Source organism: Dendrobates tinctorius, unplaced genomic scaffold (genome assembly GCF_039654945.1).
Source record: "Dendrobates tinctorius isolate UK_male_01 unplaced genomic scaffold, ASM3965494v1 ptg000029l, whole genome shotgun sequence".
In the NCBI taxonomy this organism is placed as follows: domain Eukaryota; kingdom Metazoa; phylum Chordata; class Amphibia; order Anura; family Dendrobatidae; genus Dendrobates; species Dendrobates tinctorius.
The window spans coordinates 21,483,327-21,507,500 of record NW_027361697.1 but is presented as its reverse complement, the minus strand read 5'-3'; the positions used below and the strand labels follow the sequence as shown (position 1 = coordinate 21,507,500).

At 42.4% G+C, this 24,174-nt stretch overlaps 1 protein-coding gene across 7 annotated transcripts in view; it reads right to left on the bottom strand.

Moving 5' to 3' along the window:
• Nucleotides 1-24,174, bottom strand: part of EVI5 (ecotropic viral integration site 5) — a 141,866-nt gene that overhangs the window by 36,215 nt on the left and 81,477 nt on the right. For 5 of the 7 annotated variants that reach the window (XM_073571450.1, XM_073571448.1, XM_073571449.1 and 2 more), the window contains 6 exons: nucleotides 22,130-22,162; nucleotides 19,147-19,293; nucleotides 12,663-12,797; nucleotides 10,909-11,049; nucleotides 10,140-10,298; nucleotides 6,302-6,448 (listed from right to left, as the gene is read on the bottom strand). In XM_073571450.1, the coding sequence (XP_073427551.1) occupies nucleotides 6,302-6,448; nucleotides 10,140-10,298; nucleotides 10,909-11,049; nucleotides 12,663-12,797; nucleotides 19,147-19,293; nucleotides 22,130-22,162 (762 nt within the window). The remainder of the gene's footprint in view (nucleotides 1-6,301; nucleotides 6,449-10,139; nucleotides 10,299-10,908; nucleotides 11,050-12,662; nucleotides 12,798-19,146; nucleotides 19,294-22,129; nucleotides 22,163-24,174) is intronic. The other 2 variants (XM_073571451.1, XM_073571452.1) reach the window with 2 other exon arrangements.

Sequence of the window (24,174 nt, the reverse complement as noted above, 5' to 3'; positions counted from 1 at the left end):
TACAAATCAGGATGCAACTTGGTAAAGCAGCGGAGAGGTGACGCACCATTCCGTCCCTTACCGGGGTATTCTCAGGGTATGAATTGGGTATAGGTAGACACCATGAAAATAAGGTTGCAATCTTCCTTCATTCACCTGCTGCGAGAACCTCACTCTTCCATAGCGCACAGCTTGTTTGCAAGGAGGGAAACAACCAAAACGTTTTACATTGCAGGCTCATGAGTTAACTCCCGAGATCCTTGTCACTTTAGCTAGTATTGGTTGTTTTCAAAGCAGTCCCCTCTCCCCCTATTAATTGCTCACTTGAGCCACGTGCTTTTTCACAGGTCCGGTTATCTCTATATGCAAAAATACTGCTCGCAGCATACACTTCAGAATAAACACTGAAAGACTGGAAATGTTACATCAAAGCAGTTCTCCTGCTTGGCACTGATGAGGGGAAAACATCCCGAAACATGTCTGCACGTGGCTATAGAGCTCTAGTCCTTTTCCGCTCTGAAGAGGATATTAACAGAGTACAAATGTGTCAGAGAAGAAGGACTAAGCTCAGCATTAGGACAAAGCTGCGGAACCAGAATGGTCACTCGAAGCAGCAGTGCACATATACTACAACTGAGCAAAAACTTTGCAAAATTAGAAGAGAAAATAAAGTTTATTGAACTTTAGTAGATTTTTGCCATTGTGACTATTTACTGTCAATGTCTTCCCTTTCTTCACTATGACTGTAAAACTTTCCACCCGAGAGGTAAGAACTCGGGTCTGGTTACAGTCAATCACAATAGCACTTTACAATGAATCATTTCTCGCCTCCACTATGCAGCTTTGCTTTCAGTTCATCACAGAGGTTATAAGACTGGTGAGGTAGTGACGGCACAGTCATCCACATTTCTTAGAAATAAACTGGACAAAATCGTTACGTGATTGACAGTCCTGCAAATATAAGCGCTAGCTGGGATTCGCCAATTATCTAATGTTTATGGGGGTCAGCGGGACCATCCACTCCAAAAGTAACTGAAGTCCAACATGCAGCGGTGACCGGACCCACCCACATTACATGCCATGGATAAGAGCAGGTTTTCAGCCATTACACCCCAGCACGGGTTGAAACCTGAAATCCCAAGTTTGAGGCCAGTTTTGGTTGCATCATTGTGCACGCACTGTGCGCTGCGGGATTCATAGGTTTCTGAGCCGTGACCGGAGGATATGTATGAGTTATACATACTCCCTTCCAGACGCCGCCTCTAGTCGGGGGGCGCGCCGCCTCTACTCAGGGGGCGTGCCGCCTCGCTTCATACAAGTGTACGGAGGCAGGCTGTGCCCTCTAGGCCGGCTCTGGTTGGGAGTATGTATAACTCAGGTCCCAGGTAAGACCAGCGAATCCTCGCACAACTCAATGCGTGCACTGGAGGGATTCAGAAGTCTGCAGGCACACACTGACTGCAGACTTATTTGGCCTGGACAAGCCCTTTAACCCCTTCACCCCCAAGGGTGGTTTGTACGCTCATGACCGGGCCAATTTTTACAATTCTGACCACTGTACCTTTATGAGGTCATAACTCTGGAACGCTTCCATGGATCCCGGTGATTCTGACATTCTTTTCTCGTGACATATTGTACTTCATCTTAGTGGTAAAATTTCATTCAAATAACTTGCGTTTGTGAAACGGAAATTTGGCAAAAATTGAGAATTTCGCAATTTTCCAACTTTGAATTTTTATGCCCTTAAATCACAGAGATACGGCACACAAAAAACTTGATAACTAACATTTCCCACATGTTTACTTTACATCAGCACAATTTTGGAACCAAAATTTTTTTTTGTTAGGAAGTTATAAGGGTTAAAAGTTGACCAGCGATTTCTCATTTTTACAGCACCATTTTATTTTTAGGACCACATCACATTTGAAGCCACTTTGAGGGGTCTATATGATAGAAAATACCCAAAAGTGACACCATTCTAAAAACTGCCCCCGTTAAGGTGCTCAAAACCACATTCAAGAAGTTTATTAACCCTTTAGGTGCGTCACAGGAATTTTTTTTGAATATTTTAAAAAAAATGAACATCTAACTTTTTTTCACAAAAAAAATACTTCAGGTTCAATTTTTTTTATTTTACCAAGGGTAACAGGAGAAATTGGACTGCAAAAGTTATTGTGCAATTTGTCCTGAGTACGCTGATACCTGATTTGTGGGGGGGGGGGGGGAACGACTGTTTCGGCGCATGGCAGAGCTCAGAATGGAAGGAGCGCCGTTTGACTTTTTCAATGCAAAATTGGCTGGAATTCAGATCAGACGCCATGTCACGTTTGGAGAGTCCCTGATGTACCTAAACAGTGGAAACCCCCTACAAGTGACCCCATTTTGGAAACTAGACCCCCCAAGGAACTTATCTAGATATGTGGTGAGAACTTTGAACCCACAAGGGCTTTACAGAAGTTTATAACGTACAGCAGTACAATTAAAAAATCATATTTTTTCCACAAAAATGAACTTTTCACCCCAATTTTTATTTTCCCAAGGGTAACAGGACCCTAAAAGTTATTGTGCAATTTGTCCTGAGTACGCTGATACCCCACATGTGGGGGTAAACCACTACTTGGGAGCATGGCAGAGCTCGGAAGGGAAGCAGCGCCATTTGACGTTTTTGGCTGGAATTGAGATCGGACACCATGTCGCGATTGGAAAACCCCTGATGTACCAAAACAGTGGAAACCCCCCACAAATGACACCATTTTGGAAACTAAACCCCCTAAGGAACTTATCTAGATGTGTGGTGAGAACTTTGAACCCCCCAGTGCTTCACAGAAGTTTATAACGCCCGGGCGTGAAAATAAAAAATTCGTATTTTTTCCACAAACATGATCAATTAGTCCCCAATTTTTTTATCTTCCCAAGGGTAACAGGAGAAATTGAACCCCAAAAGTTGTTGTCCAATTTGTCCTGAGTACGCTGACGCCCCACATGTGGGAGAAAACTACTGTATGGACACATGTCGGGGCTCGGAAGGGAAGCAGTGACGTTTTGGAATGCAGACTTTGAGGGAATGTTCTGCGGGTGTCATGTTGCCTTTGGAGAGCCCCTAATGTACCTAAACAGTGGAAACCCCCCACAAATGACCACATTTTGGAAACGAGACCCCCTAAGGAACTTATCTAGATGTGTGGTGAGCACTTTGAGGGCTTCACAGAGGTTTATAACGCTCGGACGTGAAAATAAAAAAATCATTTTTTTCCACAAAAAATGATATTTTTGCCCCCAATTTTTTATTTTCCTAAGGTAACAGGAGAAATTGGACCCCAAAAATTGTTTTGCAATTTGTCCTGAGTAGGCTGATACCATACATGTGGGGGTAAAACACTGTTTGGGTGCATGGCAGAGCTTGGAAGGGAAGGAGCACCATTTGACATTTTCAACTCAGAATTGGCTGGAATTGAGATCAGACGCCATGTTGCATTTGGAGAGCACCTGATGTGCCCAAACAGTGGAAACCCCCAATTCTAACTCCAACCCGAACCCCAACACACCCCTAATCCTAATCTCAGCCCTCACCCTAACCCTAGCCCTAGCGGGAAAATGGAAATAAATACATTTTTTTTATTTTATTATTTTTCCCTAACTAAGGGGGTGATAACGGGGGGTTTGATTTACTATTTATGGCGGTTTTTATGTTTGGCAGCTGTCGCACGCTAAAAGACGGTTTTTATTGTAAAAATAGTTTTTGCATCACCACATATTGAGAGCTATAATTTTTCCGTATTTTGACCCACCGAGTCATGTGAGGTCTTATTTTTTGCGGGACGAGTTGACGTTTTTATTGGTACCATTTTCGGGCACGTGACATTTTTTGATCGCTTTTTATTCCGATTTTTGGGACGCAGAATGAACAAAAACCAGCGTTTCATGAATTTCTTTTGGGGGGTGCGTTTACACCGTTACGCGTGCGGTAAAATTGATAAAGCGGTTTTATTCTTCGGGTCAGTACGGTTACAGCGATACCTCATTTAGGCTAGTTTCACATTAGCGTTTTTTTGCGCAGCGCATCGGGCGCATAAAAAATGCAAAGAAAAACGCAAAACAAACGCGCGTTTTTTTAACGTCATGCGCACGCTGATGCGTCAAAAAAAATGCAGCGTTGCTTGCGTTTTACATGCGTTTTTGCATGCGTTTGCGTTTTTTATGCGCATGCGTTTTTAGGTGTGACATTTTTTCCATTGTCTAGAGAACATTCTAGACTTGTTTCACTCAAAAACGCATGCGCATAAAAACGCAAGCGTGCGCAAGACCATGCGCACGCATGCGTTCCCATAGGCTCCAATGTGGTGTTTTTGTGCATTCCGTGCGCATGCGTTTTTTTGACGAGACAGGGCGGAACCAAAAATGCAACATGTTGCGTCTGACGCGCCTGGCGCAAAAGACAAAAACGCATGCGCACGAAAACGCAAGTATGCGCAAGACCATGCGCACGTCATGTTAAATATAGGTGCGCTGCGCACAAAAGCGCAAATGTGAAACCAGCCTTAGGTCGTTTTTTTATGTTTTGTCGGTTTTATGCAATGAAAACTATTTTATATAAAAAATTATTTTTGCATCGCTTTATTCTGCGAGCTATAACTTTTTTATTTTTTCGCTGATGATGCTGTGTGGCGGCTCGTTTTTTGCGGAACAAGATGACGTTTTCAGCGGTACCATGGCTATTTATATGCGTCTTTTTGATCGCGCGTTATTACACTTTTTGTTTGGCGGTATGATAAATCATTTTTTGCTTCGTTTTTTATTTTTTAAGGGGTTCGCTAAAGGGGTTAACTAATGGGACAGTTTTATAGGGCGGGTCGTTACGGACGTGGTGATACCCAATATGTGTACTTTTATTGTTTTTTTGTTTTTTTTATTTGCAAAAAATGGATTTATTTGGAGGAATATTTTTTTTTTTTTTCTAATTTATTTGGCGATTTTTTTTTTTAAAATTATTTTAACACTTTATTTTTTTTTTTTTAACTTTAATAAATAGTCCCAGGTGGGACATCACTGTCCTGTGACAGATCGCTGATCTGTCACATTACAGATCACTGTGACAGATCAGCAATCTGTCACAGGCATTGAAGAAGACTTCCTCTTGCCTGCGCTTTGCCCATGGACGGGATAGTACGTCTCATGTCAGAAAGGGGTTAAGGATGTAGTTTGCTACAAAAACTTATTCACCATCCCCAAGTTTATGGCTGAGTCTCCAACGCTGCTCCTGGTGCCTGATATCAAAAGCAGAGCAAACGCAACGTCGACAGCGCTGCAGCCAATCACTGAGCTCTGCACATATAAAACAGAACTCCCTGATTAGAGTCGCTGAGCTCAGTAATTGGCTGCAGGGCTGTAGATGAGAAGTCAAAGCAGGAGCCAATAACACACTGGGAGCAGTGACAAGACACTCAGTGTTGGACCTGGGAAGGGTATGTAAAGCACATTTATATACATAAATCAAGCCTGTGGAACGGGTTTTCTTCGAATAGGAACAATCTCTTTCATGTAAACAATTTTGCAATTTACACTTTTTGCTTTGAAATTCCCCATGGTTTGCCAGATATGGCCACTTTCTGTTTCGGACCTCGTCTGATGGCATGCTCTTTACCAGCATGTATTAAAGAGTCTCAAATAAAGTGATTGAGGACGTCAGCCCAAGAAGCCTGTAGATCACTTTCCTCTCTCCAGCCTTCTCTGAAACGGAACGTCATCAATAACGCTCAATTCAGGTCTGTGCTACGGATACTTCAACCAGACATGCACTGTGCCCCTCCATGGCTTTCTAGAAGCGTATATTTACCAAGCGCACAGGGAGAGCACGTGAAAGGTGGAGAGCAAAGACACTGCTGAAAAGGCAAAATACACTTGGTGTCAGCGGTACTAAAACCAGGACAGACTGGTGCTGGGTGACTGTCCTATAGAAAGACCGTGAGTGGAGTGGAGGCACTGATAAGGTGTTATCTCAGCATGCTCGTCTGCTAACCGAGTGTCTTCGGCGTGCTCGAATAATATGTTCCAGTCCTCGCGGCTGCATGTCTTGTGGCTCTTCAACAGCAGAAACACATGCAGAGATTTCATGACTGTTCGGTAATCCCTGAATGTGTTGGAGCTGTCTAACAGCTAAGACATGCAGCCGCCGGGACTCGGACATATTTTTCATGCACGCCAAAGACACTCATCACCTGAGCATGCTCAGATAACACCTTATCTGTGAATGTTCGCTCATCACTATTTACTGCAGTATTTTCAGCAGTTTCACATCCTGAGCGCTCTCTATAGTCTGCGTTACCTTGCACTCGATCTCTGCCTGCTTTCTTTTTGCCTCGGTCAGCTGACTGTGCAGGCCCTTGTTCTCCGCCGTCAGACATTGCACCTTGGCTTGCAGGCCGTTCACCTCCTTCTCTGCTCTTCGGAGATGGTTGCTGTTTATCTGGTTCTGCCGGGAGACGAAAGAAAACAAAACCTTAAGATGAGAAATGATAGAAGGGTGTAAAAATGCTTTGTCCTTCCGCAACTCTTCTCTGTACGTCCTGCAGCAGATAAATATATCATTTCATTACTAGGCGGAGAAAACACCGCTCTGAAGTACATGCGACTTTTAACAACTCACTAAATACTTTACATATTTAAATCAAGAATAGCAGCAAATAAAAAATCACAAGTTCTGCTAGCAATTGTTTTTAAGATGCGCATAGCAACGTAGTAAGTATTGACATTTCTTACATTCAGTTTATATCTCCCAATTTCTTAAGACAAAAAACCTGACTGTAAGAATGAAACCTATCTGTAGGTAATGTACAATACAGGGAGCAGGCACTGCCCCCTGGTGGCCAAACACCACTACAAATAAATGGGTCGTGGATTACAAAAATCCATTCTGCTCAAAGGCCAGTCAGAACCCTGGAAAGAAGTTATTTATCTGTTAAGGAGAAAAATAACAGTGGCATATCACGCAAGCTAATTTGACAGAACTCATGTATGAGCCCAAGAAAAATAAAAAATTACCAAGACTTCATGACTGTTTAGACTAAGGTAGAATGATTATGGGAAAAAAATGTGGTTATATGTGCAGCAACATGAGCCCCCCACCCTTTCCCAAACAAAAATATAACATCAAAACTATGGTGGACACTTCTGACAGTCAACTGGCGTAAACATAAAAAGGTAAACAGATTTATCAAAACAGCATCAGAGAAATATATATATATATATATATATATATATATATATATATATATATATATATATATATATATATATCATAGTGCTGAAACATGTAGTCCCTTGCTGGAATGCTACAAATTGATTGGAATTCCTCATACTTTTTATGATATAATGGATTAATAAAGAAGAAGTTTTTATAAATCTGGTGAACTTTCATCCTTTTGCTGGATCCCAATTTCCTTATATTTCTATTTGTTGGGGCATACTCCCTGCCCGGATCCGTGCAAAGCATAGGGTGAACACCGATTACTGCATCAAGAGGAACTCCTTTATGGTGAGCTGGCTATATGTTTTTCACATTGTTTGAAAATATATATATATATACACACATACATGTACACACACACATACATACATACATACATACATACATACACACTAGGAGGCCCGATGCTATCACGTCAGGAGGGCGATAATGCCCCCCCCGCCATGTACTCACCCACCCATCCACTCTTTTTGCCCATGTGCTGACTTCTCCTGTCTGTGCTCTCTTTCTTTGACCTGTCTACCCCATGTGCTATCCCCCTTGTCTGCTGTCTCTCTCCTCCCTGTGCTGTCCCGTTTGAGCTGTCTCCCCCCTGTGCTCTGTCTCTCTCTCCCCCATCTGCTGTCTTCTCTTCTTTGACCTGTGTACCCCATGTGCTAGCAGGGGAGGAAGCAAAAGACAATACTGACAATACAGCAGGAGATCGCAGAGGATACATTTTGTGAGGTAAAATATTGTTTAAAAACAGTCAGGTGGCTCAGGTAGTGCAGCTCATCCAGGATGGCACATCAATGTGAGCTATGGCAAGAAGGTTTGCTGTGTCTGTAAGCATAGTGTCCAGAGGCGCTACCAGGAGACAGGCCAGTACACCAGGAGATTTGGAGGGGGCCGTAGGAGGGCAACAACCCAGCAGCAGGACTACTACCTCCGCCTTTGTGCAAGGAGGAACAGGAGGAACACTGCCAGAGCCCTGCAAAATGACCTCCAGCAGGCCACAAATGCGCATGTATCTGCACAAACGGTTAGAAACTGACTCCATGAGGATGTTCCGAGGGCCCGACATCCACAGATGGGGGTTGTGCTCACAGCCCAACACCATGCGGCCTTCCAAAGAAATGAATGTTCACTCCCCATCAAGGACAGGAAACCAACCGAGTTGGAGAGGCACCGCCCTTTTAGCCTGTAAGTTTCCTGTCCTTGAAGGGCAGATCACCTTTCAATGTTGTGCTGTCATAGGTGAAAGAAAAATTACAGATTATATTTAAAAATATCAGTAGCACTTCCCAAATAAATTTTGAAAAATATATTTACATAGTCAGCTTGTACGGTGTACATTGGCAGAGCCGATGAGCTCAGTGATTGGTGGCAGCGGTCATGCACACTGTAGTTATGAGGTCACTGCTGCAGCTTGTCAAAAGGCTGGAACAAAAGTGGAGTCACAGCACTGGACATGGGGAGGACGAGTTTATTATTTTAACCAAGCAAAAGCGAATGGGGAGGGAAAAGTTATTGCTGGAGAAGCCCCTTTGCCTGGTGACCAGGAATGGATGGAAGAAGTAGAGGAGATCACGGAGGCTTAGGCCTTTCCACCTGTCACCTCCAAGTGGTGAGAACTTCTATGAGTTCCAGGGAGATTGACAAATTGACTATTGCAGCGTTTCTAACTGCAGTTACACAGAACTAAGAACAAAACTTGACTGTTTTTGTTACTCAATGTTGAAGATTTTGTGCAACTTACTGAAGAACAGTAGTAAGTAGGGAGAGTGGTGAGTGCGAGTGACAAAACCAAGGGTCAAGCAAGGCCAGAAGTTATAAATCAGATATAGAAGGAAGGATGTGGTAAAGGATGTTTTACAATTCAGAATAGCAAATTGCACTCATGAAATACTTCTGTGGAACGTCGAATCTGGAGGGACCTTGTATTTCTTCCCATCATTTTTCACTTACCTGAGACACAAACTCCAATTATTGCTCCATAGCCTGCATCACCGCACAGTTGGACATTTTCTCCTTGATTGATATCATGTTTTATACAAACTCTAGAAATTTTTATAAAATGTCAAACCAGATCCTCAGGGAGGGAAACAAAGAACCAGTCGGTGGGTTAGATGGACGGGCCGATTTTGGCTGAGTCCCATATACACGTTTGAATCCGACAATGATCGAGTGTGCACGGGAGCTTTCTTTCTTCCCAGACATTGGAACTTTCAACATCCAATACAGGATATAAGTCATGGCCCCCTGGTGTATGGAGGTGGCTTTCTCCACTCTCCCTAATAACAACACGTGTATATGGGACACAACGCATGTGCATGGTGGTGTGTAGAGAATGCGAACAGCCACCAGCTAAGGTGTGCGGGAAACCTATAGATTGAGAACTTTCAGAGCATGGGCTGAGAGGATGGTGTTCAAGAAAATTGTCACAATTCCCTGCACACTTCCCATCCTTTTCACTGCGGTGGACTTCTAGAAAAAACGTCAGCCTCCACGGCGCATGTGCAGATTGATATCTCGGCTTCAGATATCTCGGTCACTAAAGTCCACTGCCATGAAAAGGATGGGAAGTGCCGGGACTCCTGACATTTTCTGAAAGCCCGAAGCCTGCTGCAGCCTCATCGAACAATCCTTCCTCCTAGCCTGGGGCCTGCAGCATCGCTGTACTCCGGCTGCTGCAGCAAACGTCCTGCAGCAGGGGTCTCTCGTCCACCGCAGCCACTACTGTAAAAGCTCACTATAAGACGCACCTCCATTTTCTTAAAATATTTTTTTTCCTATTTTCCTTCCCAAAGTTTGCAATGCGACTTACGGTCCGGGGCACCCAATAATCCACAAAATACAGTATACAGCTTAGGACCCTGAGATCGCTCAACCTAATAGCCCAGAAAACAATATGTAGAGACAGTGATCAGTTACTGACCTGAGTGTCCAGTTCCATCATCCGCTGTCGGAGTTCTCGCAGGTCGGCCTGCTTCTCCGCCTCTCTAAGGCGCACGCTCATCAGCTCGTCCTGCAGCTCGTTCACGGTATTCTTCTTGGGCGGATCTTTCCACCGACCAGCGGTGCGGGCTAAATGTCTCTAAAATTTAGAGAGTAACATTCTCATGGCCTTTTCAGCTTTTAGAGGACAAATCTAATCATACATCGATTTTTAAAAAATATTGAAGGCCTTTATGCAAATCAAAGAAAAATAGTTATTGGTATATTGCCCTTTTTTCCTTCTTCAAACGATTTATGAAACAGAAGGAAATATTTAGATTGGAGTCAAACTTCTGTGTTTTTTAGAATAATATTGCTAATCTTCTCAGAGACTGCAGTGTAGCTCCACCATTCAGGGTTTACATCCGGAGCCTGTAACATCTGATAGGCGAGGGTGTTGGACGACTGACCCCTGCCGGTCCGATACCGAGGACCTATTATAACGGAAGAGTAAGACTGCGATATAAAAATCGGACAGGGAACGTAATGCAATGCTCGGACTGGCCGGCGGCTCTCCTTACACGAGCGCGACAGCACGTAATTCTAAGTAGCCGTCACGTTCGAGTCGAAAGAGCCGACAGCCAGTCTGAGCGTAGCTTTGTGATCCTGATCTGAGCTATACGGCCGTCTGACTCTTCCCTAAAGATAATCCATCAATCTCATCTGTCAGGAGAACAGTTTCACCTGTTGCCGTCACGTAATCGTCCTACCTGCCAGTGCTCCTCTAGATCTTTGATCTGCTGCTTCTGCTCCTTCATGGCGGTTATGGCTTCTGCTTCTCTTATCTTCACTGCGATGAGTTCTTCTTGAAGTCTCACAAGGTTGTTCTCATCAGGAAAGGATCTGTTTTTCTATATAGAAAAGTGAACGAACACTAGTAGAAGATCCAGGCTCATCATTATCCAAACAGAAGAGCAATGTGTGCGGTCATAACACACTACATATGGCTGAGATGGGAATATTGGCCGGTATACAGTGGGCAGCGGTGGCTGAGCTCACGAACACGGTCAATGCTTATTCACTTCTATGAGAGTTCCTGAAACACTGGTTACTGGCTACCTCTACTTCTACACTGGTATTTTGGTTGAAGTTGGAATACCCCTTTAAGGGCTTGTTCACGTGGTTTTTTTTTTTTTTAAGGATGATAAACAAAAAAAAAGCAATAAGGTGCTTAACAGCACCAGTAAAATGAATGAAATTTCTGACATCTTGTGCACGTGTTGCTTAATTTTTCCTTGCGGATTTGAACCAAAAAGTTTTTCAAATCTGCAGTGATGGGCTGGTTTCACATTAGCGTTTTTTTTGCGCATCGTGCACAGCCATGCGCATGTGTACCTATGTTTGACATGTTGTGCGCATGGTCTTGCGTTTGCACGCGTTCGTATGCGTTTTCACGCGCATGCGTTTTTTCAATGTGTGCGCCTAAGCGCGCCAGACACAACCTGTTGCATTTTTGGGTCCGCCGAAAGGCGTAAAAAATCACATGCGCACGGAATGCGACAAAATAATGCATTACAGTGTATGGGAACGCAGGCATGCGCATGGACATGCGATCATCTGCGTTTTCGTGTGCATGCGTTTTTGGCGTAAACATGTGTAGACACTGGTTTTCACCCCTAGAGAACGAATGCACATAAAAACCGCAAACGCATGCAAAAACGCATGATGCGTGTTTTTTGCATGCGTTTCTATTGCGCATGATGCGCTGCGCAAAAAAAACCCCACACTAATGTGAAATTAGCCTTAATTCCTTAAGCATTTTCACTACTTCAACGGAATGGCTAAAATAAAAAAAATGCAAATAAAAAAAAAAAATCGTGCATTAGTTTATGCAACTTTTTTTTTTCCTGCTGACACTCAAGTACTTGCAGCAGGTTTTTTTGGCATACAAGGATCACGTGACAGTGTCACCCAATCCCCAGGGGAGTCCTTGTCATCACCACTACGACACCAGCACTGGAGGGGAGTAGAAGAATGTAATAAGTAACAAGATATTTGATAACTTGGCTCCCATCTTATAGTAAGACGGTGTACGATCTATGAGAGGTCATTCGTGCACAATACTATTTGCAGTCCACAGTGTGGCGACCACACAAGGCTCCGAGCCACTGGGTAGGGGATTACAATATGTTGCTAGTAGTGATGAGCGAACGTGATCAGATAAGGTGTGCTCAAAAAAATATGTTCGAGTCCCTGCGGCTGCATGTCTCGTGGCTGTTAGGCAATCCCTGCAAGTGTTATGGCTGTCGACCAGCCACGAGACATGCAGCGGTGGGGGCTAGAACATATTTTTCGAGCGCGCCGAAAACACTGTTAGAACCCGAGCATGCTCAGATAACACCTTATCCGAGCACGTCAGCTCATCACTAGTTGCTAGCAAGTTTATGCTTTACGATAAAAAAAAAATCACCTAAAAAAGCAACATTTAAAAAAAAAAAAATCATAAGAAAAAAATATTAACTACCTTTTCGATATCCAGTATCTTGTCCTGCATTTCCTTCATTGCACAGTGGGACTCGGCCTCCATTAGCCTTGCCTGAACCAGCTCCTTCTCCAGTTGCAGAACGAACTCCTCGGAGTAGCGAGGATTACACTTATGCTGAGGAAACACAATAATGAACCATGTATATACCTGGCTGCTAACTTACTAACCGCTAATGAACGGATATTTATCCAAGAAACAGAAATAATAAAAAACTATAAAAATGCACAAAGTTATCCTATATAGTACTGTTCAATGAAAATGTGATATTTTAATGGTCTGGACAAGGCGACTCCAATTCTGATAAAAAAAATTTTTTTTACCGTAATTAGATTTGTTTTAACTTATTTTTGCTTCCTTTTAGACTGTAGTGCATTGTGTTCTCCTATTCTGACATGGCAGTAATCAACGCAAAAGGTGGCTACTTTGAAGAATCTAGAATATAAGACATATTTTCAGTTGTTTCACACTTTTTTGTTAATTATATAATTCCACGTGTGTTAATTCATAGTTTTGATGCCTTCAGAGCGAATCTACAATTTTCATTGTCATGAAAATAATAAAAACCTCTTTGAATGAAGTGTGTCCAAACTTTTGGTCTGTAATATATAAAAATACATATATACATACATATACATTGTATATATATATATATATATATATATATATATATATATATATACACATATATATACATATATATACATACATACATACACAGTCATGGCCAAAAGTATTGACACCCCTGCAATTCTGTCAGATAATATTCAGTTTCTTCCTGAAAATGATTGCAAACACAAATTCTTTGGTATTATTATCTTCATTTAATTTGTCTTAAATGAAAAAACACAAAAGAGAATGAAGCAAAAAGCAAAACATTGATCATTTCACACAAAACTCCAAAAATGGGCTGGACAAAAGTATTGGCACCCTCAGCCTAATACTTGGTTGCACAACCTTTAGCCAAAATAACTGCGACCAACCGCTTCCGGTAACCATCAATGAGTTTCTTACAATGCTCTGCTGGAATTTTAGACCATTCTTCTTTGGCAAACTGCTCCAGGTCCCTGATATTTGAAGGGTGCCTTCTCCAAACTGCCATTTTTAGATCTCTCCACAGGTGTTCTATGGGATTCAGGTCTGGACTCATTGCTGGCCACCTTAGAAGTCTCCAGTGCTTTCTCTCAAACCATTTTCTAGTGCTTTTTGAAGTGTGTTTTGGGTCATTGTCCTGCTGGAAGACCCATGACCTCTGAAGGAGACCCAGGTTTCTCACACTGGGCCCTACATTATGCTGCAAAATTTGTTGGTAGTCTTCAGACTTCATAATGCCATGCACACGGTCAAGCAGTCCAGTGCCAGAGGCAGCAAAGCAACCCCAAAATATCAGGGAACCTCCGCCATGTTTGACTGTAGGAACCGTGTACTTTTCTTTGAATGCCTCTTTTTTCTCCTGTAAACTCTATGTTGATGCTTTTGCCCTAAAAGCTCTACTTTTGTCTTATCTGACCAGAGAACATTCTTCCAAAATGTTTTAGGCCTTTTCAGGTAAGTTTTGGCAAACTCCAGCCTGGCTTTTTTATGTCTCGGGGCAAGAAGTGGAGTCTTCCTGGGTCTCCTACCATACAGTCCCTTTTCATTCAGACGCCGACGGATTGTACGGGTTGACACCGTTGTACCCTCGGACTGCAGGGCAGCTTGAACTTGTTTGGATGTTAGTGGAGGTTCTTTATCCAACATCCGCACAATCTTGCGTTGAAATCTCTTGTCAATTTTTCTTTTCCGGCCACATCTAGGGAGGTTAGCCACAGTGCCATGGGCTTTAAACTTCTTGATGACACTGTGCACGGTAGACACAGGAACATTCAGGTCTTTGGAGATGGACTTGTAGCCTTGAGATTGCTCATGCTTCCTCACAATTTGGTTTCTCAAGTTCTCAGACAGTTCTTTGGTCTTCTTTCTTTTCTCCATGCTCAATGTGGTACACACAAGGACACAGGACAGAGGTTGAGTCAACTTTAATCCATGTCAACTGGCTGCAAGTGTGATTTAGTTATTGCCAACACCTGTTAGGTGCCACAGGTAAGTTACAGGTGCTGTTAATTACACAAATTAGAGAAGCATCACATGATTTTTCAAACAGTGCCAATACTTTTGTCCACCCTCTTTGTTATGTTTGGTGTGGAATTATATCCAATTTGGCTTTAGGACAATTCTTTTTGTGTTTTTTCATTTAAGACAAATTAAATGAAGATAATAATACCAAAGAATTTGTGTTTGCAATCATTTTCAGGAAGAAACTGAGTATTAGCTGACAGAATTGCAGGGGTGTCAATACTTTTGGCCATGACTGTATGTATGTATGTATATATATATATATATATATATATATATATATATATATATATATATAAAATAAAAATAAATTATAAAATATAAATTATAAAATAAAAATAAATTATAAAATATAAATTAGAAAATAAGTATAAATTATAAAATATAAATTAGAAAATAAATATAAATTTAAAATAAAAAAAAAAAAAAAATATATATATATATATATATATATATATATATATATATATATATATATATATATATATATATATATATATACACACATACACAGTCATATGTAAAAGTTTGGGCACCCCTATTAATGTTAACCTTTTTTCTTTATAACAATTTTGGTTTTTGCAACAGGTATTTCAGTTTCATATATCTAATAACTGATGGACTCAGTTATATTTCTGGATTCAAATGAGGTTTATTGTACTAACAGAAAATGTGCAATCTGCATTTAAACAAAATTTGACCGGTGCAAAAGTATGGGCACCCTTATCATTTTCTTGATTTTAACACTCCTAACTACTTTTTACTGACTTCCTGAAGCCCTAAATTGGTTTTGTAACCTCATTGAGCTTTGAACTTCATAGCCAGGTGTATCAAATCATGAGAAAAGGTATTTAAAGTGGCCACTTGCAAGTAGTTCTCCTATGAAGAGTGGCATCATGGGCTCCTCAAAACAACTCTCAAATGATCTGAAAACAATGATTATTCAACATAGCTTTTCAGGGGAAGGATACAAAAAGTTGTCTCAGAGATTTAACCAGTCAGTTTCCACTGTGAGGAACATAGTAAGGAAATGGAAGAACACAGGTACAGTTCTTGTTAAGCCCAGAAGTGGCAGGCCAAGAAAAATATCAGAAAGGCAGAGAAGAAGAATGGTGAGAACAGTCAAGGACAATCCACAGACCACCTCCAAAGACCTGCAGCATCATCTTACTGCAGATGGTGTCACTGTGCATCGGTCAACAATACAGCGCACTTTGCACAAGGAGAAGCTGTATGGGAGAGTGATGCGAAAGAAGCCGTTTGTGCAAGCACGCCACAAACAGAGTCGCCTGAGGTATGCAAAAGCACATTTTGACAAGCCAGTTACATTTTGGAAGAAGGTCCTGTGAACTGATGAAACAAAGATTGAGTTGTTTGGTCATACAAAAAGGCGTTATGCATGTGCTGTATTGTTGACCGATGCACAGTGACACCATCTGCAGCAAGATGATGCTGCAGGTCTTTGGAGGTGGTCTGTGGATTGTCCTTGACTGTTCTCACCATTCTTCTTCTCTGCCTTTCTGATATTTTTCTTGGCCTGCCACTTCTGGGCTTAACAAGAACTGTACCTGTGTTCTTCCATTTCCTTACTATGTTCCTCACAGTGGAAACTGACTGGTTAAATCTCTGAGACAACTTTTTGTATCCTTCCCCTGAAAAGCTATGTTGAATAATCTTTGTTTTCAGATCATTTGAGAGTTGTTTTGAGGAGCCCATGATGCCACTCTTCATAGGAGAATCAAATAGGAGAACTACTTGCAAGTGGCCACCTTAAATACCTTTTTTCATGATTTGATACACCTGGCTATGAAGTTCAAAGCTCAATGAGGTTACAAAACCAATTTAATGCTTCAGGAAGTCAGTAAAAAGTAGTTAGGAGTGTTCAAATCAAGAAAATGATAAGAGTGCCCATACTTTTGCACCGGACAAATTTTGTTTAAATGCAGATTGCACATTTTCTGTTAGTACAATAAACCTCATTTGAATCCAGAAATATAACTGAGTCCATCAGTTATTAGATATATGAAACTGAAATACCTGTTGCAAAAACCAAAATTGTTATAAAGAAAAAAGGTTAACATTAATAGGGGTGCCCAAACTTTTACATATGACTGTATATATATATTTCTCTCAATCATTGACTTAAAAGAAAAAAAAAAAAAAAAAAATGCAACAACAAAACAAATGTACACAGGACAGGAGGCTCCTGATCACCAACACTATGCAGCCCATGTGACCTGCGCCCTCACCACCTGGCCGTGCGTCACTCCGGAAGCGCAGCACATAATGTCATTTTACACTGGACACATCTGAGCGCTTCTCACGCATTTCCTGATCTTCGCCATGTAATTGACCCTGGCGACTGCATAATTGATGACGATCTTGCATTACACATCATTAGAATACACGGCTACAGCCCTCATTCCCAAACCACTTGATGTGGGATCGTTTACACTCCGATGATGATCGCTCCGGGTCTATACCTTCCATAAGTTACACCTTGCCATCATATAGGCATCGTTATATCCAGGCCAGTCTATTTTTTTTTTTTGGTCTGTATTAAAAAGGAGCTAAAAAAACCACAATAATGTAGGAATAATATATTGTACATTTAGAGTCAAACGCAGGCACCTGAAGAGGCAAATGTCCAATCGGTCCCATAATAAAAGATTGAGGCCAAATTGATAAGTGGAAGATTCTTTGCAAATATTCCAACCACATTTAAAGTGAAGGTAAGCGCTTCTTATAAAACCCTATTCACACCCGGTGGAAAAAGTCAGCAAGGAAGTTGGATCATGCTGCAGATTCTACCATTCGTAACATTTCTTATGTTGCAGGTTTGGCCATGGGTTCGGGTCTCATCTGCAGCCAGAACTTGCCAAGCATTTTAGTAAGGCCACCATAGGTAACAATTTGAATAGCTGTAGGGGGTCTCTATTTCGGTAGGTCCAGTCGACCATCTCGTGAGTATGGAGGCTTTTGACTATGCCCAGAAAGGGGACAACACCGGGACAAAGGATTGGGCAGGCTGAATATCTGCATCCAAACCTCGTACTCATCGGGTAGATAAGCCACCAGCAGAGGAGTTAATAGAGAATGTATGCTCATCTTAATCTAGAAGGGAGAACTAAAAGGGGTTGGTCAATTTAAAGTGAGTGTGACCTATTGATTAAATCAGGTTTTGTGTTGACACTGGCCACTGGGGCAATCTCACACCAACTTCCTGTAGTATCCGAAAATTCACACGAACATTAGCAGAAATGAACAGACTGAGCATGCGCTAAGGTCATGAGCAGGAAGGGAGAGGAGGTCAGCTGTGACAATGCCGATTGTGGTTAGTGGATTCTGTGTTATCAGCTGTGCATCGAGGCGTCATCCATAATTGTAATCTGGTTTCTGATAAGGGAACTGCTGTAAACTCTTCATGACACAATATGAAGTAAAAAAAAATCATGGCCTCTGATTTTTTTTTATTTTTAAATAAAAGGGTTGTCCAGGACTTTAACATGGAAGGCCATCAATTTCTGAAAGGTGAGAGTGCGCCACCCGGCACCACCATCGATCAGCTGCTCCCGGAGTCGTCAGGAACTGCTCAGTTATTGAGCTAAACAGCGCCATTGACTGTATAGTGGCCACGGCCAGGTACTGCACATTTGTCCTTATTCAAATCAATAGGTTGCTGATGTGTAGCACAAATGGCGCTGTGGTGTGTAGCAACGGACACAGAACAACTGATCTGTGTGGGTGGAAAACCAAGCAACCCCACTAATAAGACATTGATGACCTATCCCAACCCTTTTAAAATCAAAAACTTAACACATTTAGGAAAAAAAAAAAAAAGATTATTAATTAAAAGACATAATTTTACATAATTGCAGATACATTAGTAAGTGCCACAATCTCCCGAGGTATTTGTGAGGCATCACTATTAAGAGTGCGTTCACTTGCCGATTATAACAGTAATTACCCTCTAGAAAAGTAAATGTTTATGTATAAGAGGATGATGTATGTGTAAGAGGGTTAATGACAGACCTGGTCCACATTGAACCCTGAAACTAGTTCATGTAGTTTAAATCTGTGTAAAGTGCTGCGGAATATGTCGGCGCTATAGAAATAAAATTATTATTATCTGTGTGCGGATCTTAGTACAAGTTTTGGCACTGGTGAAAATCGTAGGTACGCTTTTTTTTTTTTAATGGTCTTAAAACAAATCGGTGGTTACAGGCTGTTCAATTATTAAGTGAAGAACAAAATCATTTCCAAACACCACAAGAAACTAAATCATGTGTGAGGTCTGCAGAGAGGAAAGTAGAGTGCAGCACAGGGGAGAGAGTGCAGCCGGGCTTCTTACCAATTGCTGTTGTTGCCGCAGCTCGCTGATGGTGTGGTGGGCCTGCTCCAGCACACAGCTGGACTCATCATTCTGCTGTTTCATGGTAGCCAGCTCCCGTTTAATGAGGTAGTTTTCCTCTGCCTCCTGGGCCCTTGTCACTTGGCCCTTTGGACATAATTTTAAGGATTTTGAGCAATCCAGAGGAATTAAGAAAACCTTGAGATTATGTTCATTAGGATAGAGGATTTTTTATTTTTATTTTTTTTTTGAAGTGCACAAGTCGCTGAAACAGAATTGAGGTAGCCATGTGGTCAAAGTTATCAAAGGCTCTTACTCTACTAGACCCGAGGTCCGTGTAATGGGTGGACAGCCATGCATTGGATGATCCGTGGAATAGAACTTCTGTAGGGGTAATGTCTGGCCGATTGCCAGGACGCCGCCATTAGAAACCCCCCTTTAAAATAACCGAATGCTCTTGAAATAACACATTAAATAGAAAAGTGAAACCAGCCAATTTTAGTGGAGCCAGTAGGCCATCTAAAGGAAGCCTCCAGACTCTTCTCGAAGGCAGATATCAGTGGGGGAGAAGGATAGGGCAGATGTATTACCACGTGCCCGATCTTTCAGTTCTCAGAGAACATATACTATAGGTTACTGGCACCAGTTTTGTCCCCTCCACATGGATATAGTGGTAGATGGGTAGTTGTCAGCTGGCATGTCTTACGTGAATGGCCACACTTACTGGGAAATTATTTTTTAGTCTTGAGGACAGCCACTTTAAATGAAGAATTGGCATCCGGTTTTATACAGTATACATGCAATGGTCATATATAGCTGCACAACCAAGCAAATTTGGAATTTACAACTCAAAATGACAACCCCCTATAACAGAATGAAAGACAGCCAAACTCTTTATCACATTTTACCAGAAATAGAAATGTAAATATTAAATCAGCCTTTGAAAAGTTATTAGTCATTGTAATAAAATCCATTAGCTTATTTTACTGCTCTCTCTTTCAAAAACCATGCTAAAAGTCCTAATTTAACTTACTAATTCATGTTCCTTTAGAATCTGCTTTGAATTGCTACTCTAGCTCTTAAGAACCATTTACAAACACTACCAGTTTGGGCTTCTCTTGTCACCTCCGCCATACCAGGACAGTGAGAGCGTTTGTATACAGTGTTTTGCGTAAGGATTCTTGCTACAGCAGCAATTCAAAGCTGCTAAAGTTATAATATAGCATGAACGAAGCAGGTAAGGCTGGTTTCACATTAGGGCTTTTTAAGCGCACGCACGGCCGGGGGTAGCTCCGCCCCCCGAGCCGGCTCTCTGCCCGGCGTGCCCGCCCCTTGCTTGTAGCGCCGCCTCCTAGCTCACAGCGGCGCCTGCGATCGGCGCACCCTATCTTTAGCATAGGGTGCGCAGATCGTGCGCAGGCCGTGCGCTTGTTGCGCTTTGACCTGCGCTGCGCACTTTTGACGGTGCGCCGTGCGCGCCAAAATCCGAAAAGTTTGATTTTGGCGCGCACGGCGCACCGTCAAAAGTGCGCAGCGCAGGTCAAAGCGCAACTAGCGCACAGCCTGCGCACGATCTGCGCACCCCATGCTAAAGATAGGGTGCGCCGATCGCAGGCGCCGCTGTGCGCTAGGAGGCGGCGCTACAAGCAAGGGGCGCGCACACCGGGCAGAGAGCCGGCTCGGGGGCGGAGCTACCCCCGGCCGTGCGTGCGCTTAAAAAGCGCTAATGTGAAACCAGCCTAAAACAGCCCTTTCAGTATGGTATTAGAGACAGAAGGAAACAAAACAACACCATGCTGAAAGTGCTGCTTTAATTGCCTAGTTCATATTATATATTAGAAGTTGCTTTTAACTTATGCTCTAGCAAGAATCCACACTCAAAATCACTATATACAAACACGGAGCATGGGGGAGGGGAGCAGAAGCTCACACCCGAAGTGGTTGTTAACAGGTTGTAAATATGGATTCTTGCTAGAGCGGCAGCTTCAAATATATGAAATGGTTAGCAAAAACAGCACTTTCAGCATGATGTTTGTAAAACTCCTTCTCATTTTGCTTCCTCCATGCTCAAACACCATGCTGAAAATGCTGTTTTAACTGACTAGTTCATGTACTATTAGAAGCTGCTTTGAACTCCTGCTCTAGCAAAAATGCCCACTCAAACACTATACAAACTCACTGTCGGAGGATTGTGGTGTAAATCAAAGAAGCTCACACTGGGAGAATATTTGATAACAGATCACAAAATATGGATTCTTGTTAGAGCAGCAGTTCAAAGCAACTTCTAAAGGAGCTCACATTAGGCAGTTCAACAGCTCTTTTAAGCTTGATGTTTGAGAGAGAAGAAAAAAAAAAAAGCAAGAGTAGATTTCTTTGCAAAGTCTGATCAATTAAATGAAAAAGTTACTCTATTATGTTGCCTGCTTACATTTACGTGGTGTATAAGTCGAAAATGTATCGGCTCCTTATTTAATGATGCTGGTTTTGCTCACAAAATGGCTACCTCAAAAAAGTTTACACAACAGCTTCACTTGAACCTCTCCATCTCAAGTTTATATATTCTGGACTGTATTAATGTGGTTTACACAAGCTAAAATGGAGCAAGCACAATGACGATGATACTTGACATTGCAATTAAGGTTAGGATCGTGCAAAATGATCGGACTTGGATCATGCAATGCAGTTAGTTTTTTGGATTAATTTAAAAAAAAGTTAAAATCTTCTATAATTTTTATTTTTATTATTTTTTTTTTTTAATTAGAAATGGGTTAGACATACCGAATTAGGCAGCGTGCAGTTCACAATGATTTAGTAATTAAAACAAAGACAGTTCAGGGACTCTAATATATGTTACAGGGGTAAAATGGCCACAGATGCATGTAATATTACTGCATGCATCATACCCCAGAACAGGAAGGCTAGAACAAAAAAAAGACACTAAATACGAGGATTGGTTATTAAGGACAAAATGTAATGACTATACCTGGATCAATCTATCTGCCAAGGATGCACTTTCCTAAGGAAAGGAAAAATTCAGAGAGGAATTTCAGAAAAGAGATGAAAAATAAAGAATCAAGTATAAAATCTTAAGAAAAAAATAATCATGAGTGTAGAGTGAGCAGGTAATGCTACCTTCTTTGAAAACAACGTTAATCATTATTTGGGGGAAATATAGTCATTCAACCAAAGTCTAACCAAGGTCTCCTGCACCAAATCTTCCTGCGGGGGAATACACAGTTAGGTCCGGACAGAGACCATTTTTCTAATTTTAGTTCTAGACATTACCACAATGACTTTTAAACAAAACAATTCAGATGCAGTTGAAGTTCAGACTTTCAGCTTTCATTTGAGGGTATCCACATTAAAATTGGATGAAGGGTTTAGGAGTTTCAGCTCCTTAACATGTGCCACCCTGTTTTTAAAGGGACCAAAAATAATTGGACAGATTAAATAATTGTAAATAAAATGTTCATTTCTAGTACTTGGTTGAAAACCCTTTGTTGGCATTGACTGCCTGAAGTCTTGAACTCATGGACATCACCAGACGCTGTTTCCTCCTTTTTGATGCTCTGCCAGGCCTTCACTGCGGTGGTTTTCAGTTGCTGTTTGTTTGTGGGCCTTTCTGTCTGAGGTTTAGTCTTTAACAAGTGAAATGCATGCTCAATTGGGTTGAGATCAGGTGACTGACTTGGCCATTCAAGAATATTCCACTTCTTTGCTTTAATAAACTCCTGGGTTGCTTTGGCTTTATGTTTTGGGTCATTGTCCATCTGTAGTATGAAATGACGACCAATCAGTTTGACTGCATTTGGCTGGATCTGAGCATACAGTATGTGTTAGGGTTCTAGGTAGGAACCCGAGAGTGGACCCTCTGGGTCGTGGCTGCGGAGCCTCCAAGGGCGAGCGGACCAGGTGATGACCACCCCCTATACAGGGAGTGTTAGGGGCAGGCCCAAGGGAGATGGAAAAACGACAGCCGGAACCAAATAGACGACCCGGGGTGTATACAGGAGAGAAGATCAGAGTGCAGTAGAGCATACGAGGGAGGGTGTGGACCCGAGGCAGGAGGAGACAGGCTGTGGGGGCCGGGATGGATCAGGACGAGCAGAGACCAATAGCTGAAATAGAAGGGGGACACAAGGAGATTAGGAAACACTGGACCAAGGGGTACTGGCAGAACACAAGAAGTGAGGGAAGAGGCACAATACACAGGAGACAGACAACTACAGAGGCAGCTGTACAGGCAAGGAACAGGCATGGTAGTAATACAGGATGGCTAGCGGAGGAACAGGAGAGGGAGGTAGGACGAGAGGAGGGAACGAGAGCGGGGAGACACAGGACAGGGAAGCCAGGCGGAAAACAAGGCAGAAAGCTGACTGCAGCACAGAGGGTGCGCAGGGACCGGAGAGTCGGGGGTGACGCTGCGCATAGAATGCTTAGCGACACAGATTGACAAACAGGAGTCTTACCTGCCAAGACGCCAGGCAGAAATACCCGGTGGGCACCATGATGGGGCGGAGCCACCGGGTCACGAACTCCCAGGATGCCTGGAGGCAGGGGAAGAGCAAGCGCGCATCTCTGACGCGCCGCGACCCTGCAAAGCCAGACGGGGAACGGCGTGAGAGCAGACAGGGAGGGCGCCGGGAGGAGGTCCCCAGGTGAGAGTCCGGAGGTGTAACAGTATGGCTCTGAATACCTCAGAATTCATTCGGCTGCTTCTGTCCCGTGTCACATCATCAATAAACACTAGTGACCCAGTGCCACTGGCAGCCATGCATGCCCAAGCCATCACACTGCCTCCGCCGTGTTTTACAGATTATGTGGTATGCTTTGGATCATGAGCTGTACCACGCCTTCGCCATACTTTTCTCTTTCCATCATTCTGGTAGAGGTTGATCTTGGTTTCATCTGTCCAAAGAATGTTCTCCCAGAACTGTGCTGGCTTTTTAAGATGTTTTTTTTAGCAAAGTCCAGTCTAGCCTTTTAATTCTTGATGCTGAGTGGCTTGCACCGTGCAGTGAACCCTCT